Genomic DNA, 14,706 nt, shown 5'->3' with positions numbered 1-14,706 from the left:
TAAAGAGACTCCAGAAAATGACATGATGGCAGTTTTCCGGTTTTACTTTGAAACCATAGGACATAGGTGACAAGTAAACCACAGTTGATAAATACCAGGTGGGCAAGCTGATTGCTCAGGTACATGATGGTGTCTCAGGACTTCAGAGCATGTGAGATTTAACAGGATGATGACATGTTAGCATTGTTGAGATCAAAACACTGCTAAACCAAATTACAACCTCACAGAGCTGCATGGCTTAGGCTCTTACTGCAGTTAAGTGTAAAACAGTTCCTCGATTTATATATTACATTATATATTACATGAAGGGACATTATTAAACATTAGCCATAGGCTTATTTTCCTCTGTGGTTGTTTGAAAGATTGTAAAAGCTAAAAGCTTAACACATTGATGTGTGCGTCACTGCAGGTATGGTGCTGTTGTTTGTGGTGTGGATCAAGCGCAGAGAGAAGGAAAGACAGACAAAGCAGCTGCTAATTGACCCTGAAGATGATGTCAGAGACAACATCCTCAAATACGACGAAGAGGGAGGAGGAGAAGAGGACCAGGTGAGACCTTGAGAGACACACACACACACTTGTGCTTTGTGTTTGTTTCCCTCCCATGCATGCTCACGTCCGTTTGTCCATGTCGCTGTGCAGGACTATGACCTGAGCCAGCTGCAGCAGCCCGACTCCTTGGAGCACATCATCAGCAAGCCACCCGGTGTCCGCAGGGTGGATGAACGTCCCATCATCCCAGAGTCCCAGTACCCTATCAGACCTGTTGTGCCACACCCTGGAGACATTGGGGACTTCATCCATGAGGTGAATACGTGCAGCACATTTCACCTGGTTGAAGATTCTCAGTCGTCCAGTAGTACCGAGAGCGAAACATTTCAACCTAACAAGAAGAAAGTCCAGTTGCCACGACTCAACTTCCAGACACGTTTCATCTTGTCTGTGCGAGCGCTCAGGACTGTTTGTCCAACAGTTAGCCGGCCCCTCAGTTTCACTTTCATTCAGTCTGCCTACTCGTTTCTGGATGCTGCTCAGCACATGAAACCCGACACAGTTATGGAAACAACATAGTTTTACTTTTCAGCTGCTCTCTGTGTGCAAGGTTTATTTACACACACACACACACACACACACAGCTCCTGCGCTGGCACACTGATGCGAGAAAATGCTGATTGACAGACTCGTGACAACACGTTCACACTTGAGAGGTGTTGGCAGCTGTTCAGCTTTGATCCATCCAGCCTTGACTCTCTCTCACTCTGTCTCTCCCTCTCTCTCTCTCTCTCTCTCTCCCCTTCTCTCTTTCCCTCGCTCACTCACACATGTACTCACCTGATCTCGCTCCAGCAGTCTAGTAAAACACAAACACAGCAAACACATGGTGTTCCTGCAATGCACTGTACCCTTGGGGGTTGAGGCTTTCTAAGTTTTTGTCCATAGCATTTCTCTGCGGTCCAGTGAAGTGGATGAAGTCCATTCTATACACCTGCCTAACCTTAAGGTCAATGGCGCTCATTTGTCACTCTAAGAAGCAAGGACAGGTATAAGTGTCAGCTGAAAACATACAAACCTGTTCACCTCTTATTTAAGAGACAGTCAGTTAAGGTCAATTCAAATTCAGATCATTCAAATTCATTCTGAACAAAGGGCATCGGCTCAAAGTACGGATAAATGTCAGTGTCAGTATATTTACTCAAGTAAAGTTTTACTTAAAAAGGTACCCCACTAACGAAAAGTGACTTGAACACATTGCAGACTACTGATTGGCCAAAGAGAAGTGTTACTACCACGACCACAGTCATCTCGTCATCTGAACTATTAAATATTTCCCAAACTCTCGCCGATTTTTCTTCAGCAGTCTGTCATCTCGCTGCCTTCAGCCTCTTCTGAAACTAAATTTCTCTCCTTGCTGTGGCAAAAAGCCACATGCCGAGAAACAAGTACGCCACTCCTTCGATATCCTCCAGAGATTCGCCAGTTTCACGGCACTTTCATGCAGCGTCTCTATGACAACCAACTATATTTGCAGTGGAAAGTACCCTGTTACCAAAAGTGAGTAGAGTCGAGTCGAGTCGAGTCGAGCCTGTACCATGCGGTGAAGAAACACTATAGAGCAGCCTCAAGACACTAGCTTCAAGCAGACATCATGAGCAGAGCTACACGGGTCTGATAAGCTTGACGTTTTTATGAGTATGTCCGTACTGACTCTATCTCCTCTTCATCCCGTTTAGGGTCTGCGAGCAGCAGACAACGACCCCACGGCTCCCCCCTACGACTCCCTGCTGGTGTTCGACTACGAGGGCAGCGGCTCCACCGCTGGCTCCGTCAGCTCACTCAACTCCTCCAGCACGGGGGACCAGGACTATGACTACCTCAACGACTGGGGTCCCCGCTTCAAGAAGCTGGCTGACATGTACGGGGGAGGGGATGACGATTAAACCTGCACAGTCGCACGCGCGCACACACCCTCGTCCCCGTCAGCTGGCCTGCCACGCTCTGTCCCACTAACACATGGGGCTTTTACACCCTTATTGAACACACGTTAACAATGACATGTTCACACTGACCAACCGACTGACCAACCAACCAATCAAATTAACCACCACGGAGGACCGGTGCCGTGAGTCAGTTTCGGGTGCTCTTCTCAACCACCTCCTGCTCCAAGCCTGTCTAAGACTGAAACGGAAGCTCTGAATTGCAGGCTTCTCATAGTTCAAAGTCTTTGCTGCTTTCGTTTCATTTTACATTTTATGCTACATGTAGATGTAGGTTTTGGTTACTTTAGTCGGATTTTGCTGTGTGTTTTGTGTGTTTCTTTTTATATTTGTTTCTTTTTTTTGTCCTCACGATTCAAGCCGTCCCCTCTTCCTGAGGGTTTTCCACATTTCCCTCTCTGTCAGCCCCCTCCTGTCCCTCTGCAGAAGCTTTAGGTTGAGCTGCTTGCTTTGTCTGAGGGGAACAAAAGGGAAAAACAAAGAAGAAGAAGAACACAGATATGAAAGTCCTCCCTGCACGGAGGGCCCTGGTTTATTCTTTCTTGAACTTGAATTACTTAGAACAGAAGCACTGTTGTTTAAAAAGTGCCTTCAGTGGTGCATATTTTAGCAGACTCCCGCTAACTCAGGATTGGTTGCCATTTTTGGGGCTTACACGCCCTCATACGACCCCCTGACCCTTTAACTCAGACCTTCCCTCGTCATTTCTGTCACCCGGCAGGGCTGCGGTAGCTGCGGGAGGTGTCAGTGCTGGTTTCAGAGGAGCATTGACTGGCTTACGAGTGCGCTTTCTGTAGACGTACTGTACATAGGCCTACAGTGTGTCTGTGAGTTACGGACAAATCATTAACTTTTGAAGTCAGGCGTATCTCTGCTCCTAGATCACGGCCAACTTGAATGTGATTACTGAAATCACAGTAATGCATCGTGAGCGTGTGTGTGTGTGTGTGGGTGTGTGTCTTAGAGAAGAAGTGCATTGCGCGTCTCTGTTTATCGTGGCTTCAGTAGCAGCTGTGTTTGTTTTGAGCTCTCAGTGTGTGCACCCAAAACTTGATTAGGCTTGTTAGTAACTTTTGAAGATTGACAAGTCAAGTGTGTTACCTCTATAATGTTACTGTGTGTGAAGCGCATATGAGGGTTATTTAAGGAGCCTTTGCCTTTCGAGCTCATTTGAGGTTTTGCATGTTTATCCCTGCACCCAAAGGTAAATACAGTAACAGGTCATCAGTTATAACGCGTTAAAGAAAACTATATGAACTGTACACACAAGGGCAAAAGAAAATACTACACAATAGAACTCTGATAGCATTACAAGCCACGTTCCATTCTCACTCTATTTTGTTTTTCTTTTGTTGTTGTTGTTGTTTCCTGACAAACTTTTAATATACAAAATGTGGTGCCGGTCCCTGTCACAGAAACTGGGGGGAACTGAGCCTCAGCCAGGGATTTAGCGCCTTCACAATCTGTCTCTCTTCAGGCAGCGTTTCATTCATCTGAAATTTTCTCCTGAATTTTCTTTTTTTTTTTTTTTTTGGCTGCAAGTTCAAGAGGTTTTGAAAAGAAGTTAGAAGAAGGGAAAGTCTGTTATGAAGTTCTGCACTTTATCAAAGCAGACTTGCAAAACTAAAGCTTCAGTAATAGCCTTTTTAGGAGACAGACGGTTTGAAAGACAGTTGTGTTGTGACTTAATGAATAAGCGGCACTACCCTTGGGCTTTTGTAATCATATTTCAAGCCTCCAGAAATGCATATACAGGACTGGGGGAAAAAAAAAAAAAAAAGAGCTTTAGTCTTTCTATTAAATTATTGAAATATGCAAAACATTTTCACAGAGGGACCGGGGAGATGCTGGTGAATGATAGAAAGGTTTAATCATTCCTTATCTTCTGAGTGCCCATTGAAATGCTCCATGGTGGTAGCCAGTTTGAGCGCGATGCAGATTGACCAGATTTTCTATTAATTATGAATATGATGAATGCCTGGAGGAAATCTTCACGACAATGCCGTCCTTTAGATGATGTGACGAGCAGAAACTTCAGCTGAACATTTGTATTAACGGTTTTCTAGTTTTCACAAAGAGTCGTACAAATGGTAAAATTAGCCCACCGTGACGGAGAGCAACTGTACTTACAGAATGGATGGAAACAAATGTACCTGTGTTGATTGAAGGAGCGTCATATTAATAGGGTTAACAGGGTAGGAGTGTGTGGATTGAGATTCATAGATAAATGGGTGTAAATTGCACATTGCAGCGCAGACACTGACAGTGGCGATTATCAGGACAGCTGTTGACACTGAGCGGAAACAGAGTAGACATGGGAAACGCAGCGGTTCCCGCAGCTTGCTGGCTGTGGGTCCAGCTCGTATCTATCCGATCGCTCCCCGGCCAACAGACGATCTTCACCAAAATAAACACAGCTGTTGCTCTCTGCTATTTGTGATCATTTCTGCCACATAAATTTCGTAAGCGTAGACGTTTTTATACATTTGGTGACAGGATCGATCTGTTCCTCTGAGGTCTTTGCATTTCTTTTTCTTTTATTTTTTGTCGTTTCTTTTTGTTTCATATGAGAACTTGGCAAGGTACACGTATATCACAACAAAAAGCCATGTGCATTCACAGTAAGAGAATCGGTGGGATTCCAGACGAACTTACAGCCATACTTGCTGTTCAAGTTGAGCTTCACCATCAAGAAAAAGTTCCATGTCAAACCAACTTGTACAGTCTATACTAGCACACACTCACTCCTCTAGGCCTTACTGTATATATGTGAGTGTTCTGTATTTTGTGAGCCCTTTCTGTATTGATCTAAATCAGCTGCAGAGCCCCAACATTACCGAAGGCCATCTAGCATTCACAGAACTCATACAGACAATTATACTGGATTATGGGCCAAATATAGCAGGAGCCCCTCCCACACACACACACACACACACACATACACTTTATACACACACACCTGACACACACACTTTAACACAAGGTAACTGACGTTATCGACTGTGTCCTGATCACACACGTGACACAGTGCCATCGTGATATTGAATGTTATCAGTGACTCACAGTGACACATGAGAGCAAATCATTGGTGGAACGGGACTCTCATTCAAACGCAATTTGTGAGAGGAAATGAAAGAAGATTGACCATTACCTGTTACATATTGGTCCCACCGTAAAGTGATGGGGAGACTTAGCAAATGAGAGTGAAGCAGGAACCATTGCACTGCTGTGCTCCCTCTCTATCTTCTGGCTGTCTACAAAGGCTCCTCTGCCTCTCCGACTGGTGTTTGTAAAAGGACACTTGGTCTCACTCTGGACACTGCCAGACCACAGACACACACACGACGGGAGGCTCCAGCAGAAGCCAGACTTTTGTCCTGCTTTGGCCAGAATCACAAAGACAGGCAGCAGTGTTTCGTACAAGTTCTCCCCGTACTGCTCAAGTCCAAGTGTACATAATGTAGTATTTGCTTGAAGCTAAACAGACCAAGTTAGGCAAACTGTAACTGTACAATTGGAGCTTTTTGCATGTGTCTTTTTATAATGGACAGATGAGTTCTATTACAGTAATCATACAACATTTTAAAATGTGTCGCAGCCCGCATGATCGAGGTTGCAGTCCAGAAGGGATTCTGGTGTACCATACTCACATAGTTTGAAAAGGAGGAGAAAAAAAAAAGTAGAAAAAATAATTGCACAGTTATCAAGTCAAATGACTTTTTTTGTAAAATGTCAACAGCACAAATATTTTGTATTGTTGTTTGTACCATTTTGTAAGAAAACAAAGAAAAGAAAGAACCAAAAAAAAAAAAAAAAAAAGAAAGGAAAGAATCTGTTGTTTCAAGCGTGTGTTTATAGTGCCACTGCAATCTTGGTTTCCAAATACCGTACAGTACATGCGCAGCCTTGCAGATCAACCTTGTAATATAGACGCAGAGCTGGAGACTCCCTGTCAGCACCATGTGTTATAAATAAAATTTCCCCTCCTTATAAGAACACTGACCTCTGTCTCTTCTTTGCCATTTGCTGATATCTACAACTCTGCCACTAACTTTACATTTTATTTTTTTAAATAAAATGCATTAGGGCTGGTACACTGGTGTAGTGGTTAGCAGTGTCACAGCTATATGGTGCCCCCTCTGTGAAGTTTGCATGTTCTGACTGTGCTTGTGTGGGTTTTCTCCAGATATTCCCGTCTTCTTCCCACTCCCATGACATGCATGTTAGCTTAACTGGTGACTCCACATTGCCCATAGGTGTAAGTATGAGAATGATTGGTTGTCTGTCTCTTTATGTCAGCCCCGTGATTGACCCTACCTCTCGCTCAGTGACAGCTTGGATAGGCTCCAGCATCTCTGTGACCCTTAACAGGAAAGGATGGATGGAAAAAAAATACTAAAAGAACTACTTAAACATGTTCAGTTCTACCTGACAAATATACAGCATATACTCTGATGACAAGTACTGGGTACTAGCTACAGTATAAAGCAGAAAACCTGTCTTTATAAAGTCAATACACAAAGCTCATGTTAACTGGATTTTGCTGTAAGAACACATCAGCTGAGAACCAGACTCTGTTCTTAAAAGAAAGGGTTGAAAAAAAGCATATGATTTTCCAGTGAATGTGGTTAAATAAAGTACCATTTGTACTAAATGTATTTTACCAGTAAATGACAGCAAAGTACTAATCAGGCAATAGAAGCTTTTATATGTGTAGATGCTTGTGTGCAATGACATATGCGTTTTGTGTTTGTGTTAGAGTCATATGCCTCTCTAACACAAATGCTGTTATTGACAGATGTATGTCATTGTATCAGACATTACAGCTTATCTCTAAGTCAAAAAATGATATTGAACACAGAAAGGCACGAGAATGGATGCCAGGAAGCAGATCTGTAATGTTTGAATCTAAATCAGCGAGGATTTGAAATGATGATGTGCTTCTATTTGTATTGGTTTAATCCACGGATGATTGAGTTTCATACTCCAAATTACTTTTAGTGCCAGCCGCAAACAAACATGAGCTAAAACGATCAACACAATTAAGGCTGTTCATTTGTCAACTGTGCCTGACAGAGCCGCCCACCAAGGTGGGATAATGAAGTCGTTCCCATCTGAAGCAGACGAAACGCACTGACAGAACAAGTCTATGAAATACAAAGAAGGTATTTCATTTCCACTTTCTCTTCCTTCTTTTTTAACTTCAATGACCATCTAGATTTTACTTTTGTGCTGCAAATGCTGTCGCCATAGAAACCTAAAACGGAGGAAACAGGCGTTGCTCCGTGGCTGCAAGTCCATACGAAATAATAAACAAGTTCCTCTTTTGCAAACTTTATTATTGTTCTTTTCTAGTTTTGTCAACTTTCTCTAAACCTCCTGTGTTGCAGAACAAGAAAAGGCTTGTTTGAACTTTGTTTTTTTTTTTAAATTGTCTTTACAAATTGCTTGTTGGATTTGTGTTGCTAGGTAACAACAAACACTGCAACAGAAATGAAATTTGGGTAAATTTGCAAAGCTTATGTTTGAAAATGAGAAATGAGTACAAATGATGTAAGTGCAGTCATTGTCAGGACATTAAAAAAAAAAAGTCACACATACACACACACTGTGTCATGAGCCCATACGTGACACAGTGCTGTTGTGAAATAGAGGTATCAAATCACTTTTACCCAATAAATCAGTTTTAAAAACTTACAATTTATCAAATAACATTGTGAAAGATGTGTTTTGTAGTGTCACTCTTCAGCTGTCGGACATAAAACTTTACTCTTTCCAGCCACTCTCTCGTGTCAATGCTTTCAGCTGCAGAAGGACGCTGTCTTAAAACTCCAGTGTGCTCTACCTGCTTAGCACGGAGCAACAGACAGACGCGCGCATCGTGGAGCAAGTGTTTTGTTCGCCAAATATCGTATCTGCTGCTCCCCAAAATGTTTCAGTATAATAAAACACTATTAGTAGTTTGTGAACTAATACCATGAGGGTAGTCTGTGACAATCTGTTGCTGGCACTGCGCCCCTGAACTGAACTATAATACAGTGTTCATCAACAATAAAATGTCTGTATTGACATTTCAGTTACACTTCAAATATTAATTTAGCAATGGGCACTAATAAAAAATAAAAAAAAAGAAACAGGAAACCAGAAGGTAGACAAGAAAATCACTTAGCAATCAGCACAAGCAGCCAGTGCAGCACGAGGAATAGGATGAGAAGACCCTTACTTGTTCTCTTTTAGCACAGCAGGGCAATGAACCGACAGCAGACTGCATCTCCTTCTCATTGATTGACCTGTCAGGGCATGTCAATACACACGCAGACATAAAAAGCCCTGCTGTTACACACCACTCACACAAGCGCACACGAGCACATAAATCTTTCTCGTCTAAGTACAGGAAGGCTGAGGGTAAAGCGAAATCTGCTCCTGCCCTCCCACCAGCCAGACTGTAGGGTTGACAGAATAAGTCAAAGTGGATTAATTCAGGTACCAATCACATGATTATCACAAATGACCCTAAGCTGAATTTTCACCTTGTGTGGATTTCGACATGTGGGTGGTTCATAGCTGGTATCGATCTGTGCTGCAACTTATTATAACGGCTTGGCTATGGCAGAATTTAGCAGGTCACTGTTTGCCTGCGTACTATTACTACGCCTCTGAAAAGGAGGTTAATTTTTAATGGTGTCAAATAGAAAGAGATCTTGACTCTCACAGTATGCGTATTCATTTTCTTTCCAAGACTTAGATATGTTTGATCCCACTCTCATGTCTATCATCAGAGTGAAATGTGGAGGGACAGCTAGCAGCCTATTAGGATTGACCAAAGCTTACTACATAAGCTTTCACTGTGGTTATCTATTCTAATATTCATTTTGGATTATTGTTAGTGAATAATCTAAATCATACAAATGTTGAACTAGTGACCCTCGCGCAAATAAAAGCATTTTCCAAAATGTCAAATTATTTGTTAAACTAAATGCACAAAGAGCAGTTTCTCAGTCACAACTGTGAACGCTGCCAAGTTTTATCACTGTCATTGTCAAGTAATGAGTGAGTGTTGAAGAGATTGAGCGCCGCGTGTGACATAAGCAATAACGGCATTTTGCTAAGGTTTATTATTTACACTCGCCACTTCGTTAGGTTCGCTTGTGCAATCTAATACAATCCAATACAGCAGCTCCGCCATGAATTCACTTCTACAAGGTTATAACTTTTCAGCCTTTGTTTAAAGTGTTAGAAAAGTGATAAATGTACTTTTAGTTTGTAATTGAGGTCATAGTGGGCGGTGGAGACATACTGGAGCATTTCATACTGTGAGAGTTCCTCTTAATATATTATATGTGTGTCTGCTGAATGAATGGATCAGCGTTAACTAAACTCTGGCAACTCTAGAAAAGCACAAATTAATCTTTCAATTTCAGCACATAAAGCAGAATGTCTGAAAGGCTGTGTGGTTGACAGTAGCCTGTATTAAATTCATCTGTTCATTTGTAACAAATAGACACAAACATGGCATAGACACAAAAATATCTGAGAGGTAAACGTCTGCTACTTTGAAATGCTTTGAAATGTTATTGACTAGATGTTTTAGGCAAAGTACATCCAATCTGCACCATAACAATGTTGCATTAAAATGAGGAGTGTAGAGATCATGTACCCTGTCAAACTGTTCTGAGTCATCGTTTTACCTACACTGATGTGACCTTTTCTCTCTTCCCTGACTAAAAAGTACTTTTGACCCAGTGTTTGAACTCGTTCTTCAGACAGATATCAAAAAATGCTTTGATTAAAAAAACTCAAATCAAAAGAGGGAGAGAGAGAAAAAAGAAACACGTTTAAGCTGTGCGATGTCCCATCACGCTCACAGTGATGCATTAAAAAGAAAAAGTTATGCAAACAGTGCTAAAAATAAATACAATGAATGCCTTAATCTCTCTGTCAATGTAACTCATTTCTTCATGAAACACATGGGTGGTAATCTCCGCCTAAACTCTGGCACAGCAGTGTGATGAACTAAAAGTGATGTTGGGCTCCAGTTCTTCAGTATATATCAAAACACGCACGTGCTTGTAGCGAGATGCTGTGATGCTGTGATGTCTAATCATCTTGTTTTATATGAAGACTGGTGTATCTGCTGTGATGGAGAGGAAGTATTTTGATATGTCACGTGAGTGAAAGTACCCCAGTGCAACTAAAAGTCTTGCTTTTGCCAAGTATTTCCACTGTTTTATAGTTGAAAGAAGAGAAAAAACATGATCTTGTTGTCTAATAATATACTGTAACAATACAGACCCACTATGAAGATTATTTTTCTTTAGTTTCTTTATATTTTGTTTAGAGAAGAAAACATTTGTCGAACTTTTGTGAAACTATCAAGAGCATCACTATACTCGGCATACAGGTGTACAGTATATGTTCACATATATACTGTATCTTCCCTGAGGGAGTTCTGTAAACACAGTGAGACCAGTCATCCATCTATCCATACCATTCCCTCATATTCTCCCTAGGTGACTTTCATTTCCTCTATGATGGCCTGAGGATGTGAGGGACAGAAGAAGATGTGAGGAGGAGGGAATGACCCAAGCCTGATTGGATCTCCTTCTAATGGCTGCTTTAGTGGACTGGCATAGCGCCTATGGGCCCAAACACAGCGCACACAGAGTGAAATAGAGATGGCAGGGGCAGTCTGTGTTCTTCGAGAAATGAATTTACTCCAAATGATCAAAAGTGCACCGCTCTATGTAATAAGAATAAACAAATAGCCATACCGCATTGGCTTTATTGTCTTACATCAACATTGATTTATTCACAGCCATGGAGGGCCATTGTATGCAGATTGCCTGATGCCCCCACAGTGAACTCCTCATCTAATCCTTTCAGAGAGTAACTGCATTGTAGGGGACCAGTGGGCTCTCAAGAGAAATGACAGCGGGTTCAAACAGTCAAGAGAAGCACAAAACTACGCCGGGAAACAATGCTGAAACTCTAACCTGGCTTCTCCATCCAGTCGCCACATCAACAAAAGATATTTGTTTCATACGGTGCTTTTTAAGGAACCACAGCTTGGATGGCAGCGGCGAGTGGTGTTATGATATGATGAGAGTCATTTCAAAGAGGCTAGAAGGCATCTAAAAGCTGAGAATGGAAGCGGTAATGTCTTTCAGGTCAGTGAGACCACACCCCAGAGAGAGTAGCTGCAACATTAAGGCTGGTGAGGGACCAGAGGAGGAAGAGGAGGAGGAGGAGGAGGAGGAGGAGGAGTGAAGCTCTGGGCCCACAGTTGTGCATGAAATCAGATCTAGATCTCATTCTTAAATCCAAATCGTGTTAAGCTCTGCAGCTATCTACAGAGTAGCTATCTATTACTCACACACGCACACGCATTGTCAACATGATCCAGCCATCTGCGAGCACCTACCTACACAGAGCTTCCACTTAGTGTTCGCCGCTGCTCCGACATCTTCTGCGGCCCTGCCACGTGCTTCGGCGCGGAGAAGAGACACAGAACTCTACATGGCTGCATCAGCGCATTCAATTAACGAGCACAAACTGCAGCACTTTGGCATCCTCTGATGACAATCTGGAGATTTCATCGTGGAGATCTGCGGAAAGAAACAAACAATCCACATCTGACTATTTATTTCCCATAAATTGTTTGCTAAAAAAATGAGACTGGCATGTTTGATTTATGAGATCGTAGTGCAGCAATAAAACGTTTTGCTTTCGCGACTAAAGTCGGAAATATTAATATGAAGATACAGTATTTGGAATTGGAAGAGCAACAGACAAGTCGCCGACAGAAAGAATTATATTGTTTTCCTGGGTGTGAAATGTCTTACATTCAAATCCCCTTTGTACTCTCTTGTTCAGTTCCAAATCTTCCACTTTCCTCATTTCCACACAAGATAGGGCCTCGAGAGTGTACAGTCTCCCTTATGGGGGACTTAACTAATTGAGTCTCTAGCTTTCTTTGGCTTGTTTTATGTTACCACTGAGCTCTTTTAACTAAATTTCATGACGGTTTGTATAATCGCTGCAGCCTCTTTGACCAGCTGTTTCCAAGTTTCCAAATTCAGAGTTTGAACAGTGCTTCGTCCAAACGCTATCCATTCCAAATCTCATTTCTTCATAAACGAGACAATCTGCAGCGAACCCCATCCCATCCATTCCACCGTCTTCTCTCTCACTGCTGTAGGTGTACAGATCAAACCCGCACCCCCTCTGCTGTGTTTATGACTGCTCCAACAGGAAAAGGTCAGCCGCTGATTGGTGCACAGTGCGACCGCCTAATCAAGGAGGAGGATGATTTGAGATGCGGCTAAGATGAGATACCATTTTGCTCAGGGAATAACATGCGGTATTTCAAAGAGTGAGGCTGGCTGCAGTCCCTCTGACCCTCATTTAATACAAACATCTTTCCATCACCAAGGAAACGGCAATGATGGAAGCTTAAAGCACTGTGTGAAAACATAAATGCATGTTTGTATATAAAGCTAATGTGCATCTAGACCGAGCAGCCACCCGCGGTGCACGGGGGTCATCATGGGAAAAGATGTTAAGCTGGCAATGATCTGCAGGTGTCAGTAGACCGTGCATCGCCAGAGCGCCCACGCTGACCCCCGTCCACCACAACATCAACACTTTCGGGTGGTGTTAATTTAATAATGCAGAGTATAAATCAATGACTGCTTTGGTGTTGCACTGCTTCTGGGAGAAGCTGATTACATTTTTTTTTTTAATACGAAAAGACAACAGCAGATTAAGGTTACAATATGCAATTCAAGATAGCACCAGCATGACACTCAAAATCAATCCACTCTACTCTGCCAAGCCCTCCCTCTCCCATGCGCCGCCATGCTCCTCTTGCTGTTTGCTATACTCCATCACTCTCTGCCAGCTCTTTTAGTTATTAGTCATTAAGAAATGACAACAAATAAGAAGCTGCAAAACGTACTCATCAAGCATAAATCTTTGAAATTCCCCGATTTGTTAGGAGGTTGAGCTTCGCTTAAAACCTTTCAGAGGCGAGGAGACAATCAGTAAACTACAACTGAATATACAGAGCGATGAAGATGAAATACACAATGTGGATGATGGACATTTAACCTGCGTTCAGAAGATCACCAGTGGACGATGAACATCACAAGACAAAGACACGTGACACCTGCTGTTTTAAATAATTTAATTCAAATAATGTTTTTGTGGTCTGAAAAAGGTTCTAATGAATGCAAATGCACTTCACAACAACCGCAGCCCTTTATTTCTTTCTTTGACTGTAAAGAACGTTTCTTATTCTAACTATTCTTTTACAGCCACTCAACTTTAACCATATGAGAGCAAATACTTTAGAAATGGACAAAAGTGCCCAAGTCTCCCTTCTTGAGCTTAGTCTGACTGTTTAGTCACAGATGACAGCGTATGTTCTCTCTTGGCTTCATAGGGTTGCACAAGGTTGAACCATTGTTGAGACTAAGCAGGGAAGGTGCGAGGTTAGGCAATGAGGTTCATGTAATACACCTCATTTTGGAAATTGAAGCCGCATTAGTCCTCTGCTAACATTAGAGACCTTCTTTCACTTAAGACAAAGTGGGTTGACAAAGTCAAAGCAGCCAAGTAGACGGGCTACCAGCAGACCGTGGCGGTAATTGATGGACACTTGGCACGCTCTGCGCGCCTGGCGATTTGTAGAATCCATAAAAAAGAGATGTTGAGGTAATTATGTTTGTCATGATATATTGAGAGCAGAAATCGGCAGGCTAATCAGAACGGCTGACAGCTGTAGCATGCAGATGCTATCAGACCTCTTGTCCGTAGCGATAAAATGATAGCAGGTCATTTTAACAGGTAACAGCTGTTCATAGCTAATTTGTTCAATTATACGCAGAGGATGCAGGCGGAGGTTGTTTCTCGGTCCTGGGGGACCTCCTCTCTCCTCTGCCTTAGCGTCCAGAACGAGCTGAGTAATGGAAATCCACACCCAACACAGTACGGCGTAAAGCATGGTGAAAATACAGCAAATGCCAGCATGAACGCTTGAGTCCGTGATGACGCAGGACGTTTTCTGATATTACACAGAGAGCAGAGTCAATGCTAAGTACTGTTAAAGCAATTATTCTGAGTCACTGGGCTCTTTGTGCTTGTGACAGTAGGTTGGAAACGCTGTCTCATGCAGCATAATGCATATGAATGATCCACTGTGACCAGGCTT

The 14,706-nt window shown here is 42.5% G+C and overlaps 1 protein-coding gene across 1 annotated transcript in view; it reads left to right on the top strand.

The window, feature by feature from the left end:
* Positions 1–6,491, top strand: part of LOC113167867 (cadherin-4-like) — a 203,796-nt gene extending 197,305 nt beyond the window's left edge. The window contains exons 15-17 of the mRNA XM_026368768.1: positions 410–549; positions 643–807; positions 2,232–6,491. Of these exons, the coding sequence (XP_026224553.1) occupies positions 410–549; positions 643–807; positions 2,232–2,438 (512 nt within the window). The 3' untranslated portion in view covers positions 2,439–6,491. The remainder of the gene's footprint in view (positions 1–409; positions 550–642; positions 808–2,231) is intronic.
* Positions 6,492–14,706: the final 8,215 nt, after the last annotated feature.

This window comes from Anabas testudineus, chromosome 7 (assembly GCF_900324465.2).
Source record: "Anabas testudineus chromosome 7, fAnaTes1.2, whole genome shotgun sequence".
NCBI lineage: Eukaryota > Metazoa > Chordata > Actinopteri > Anabantiformes > Anabantidae > Anabas > Anabas testudineus.
The sequence above is the reverse complement of the archived record's forward strand: the minus strand, read 5'-3'. Positions and strand labels throughout refer to the sequence as shown.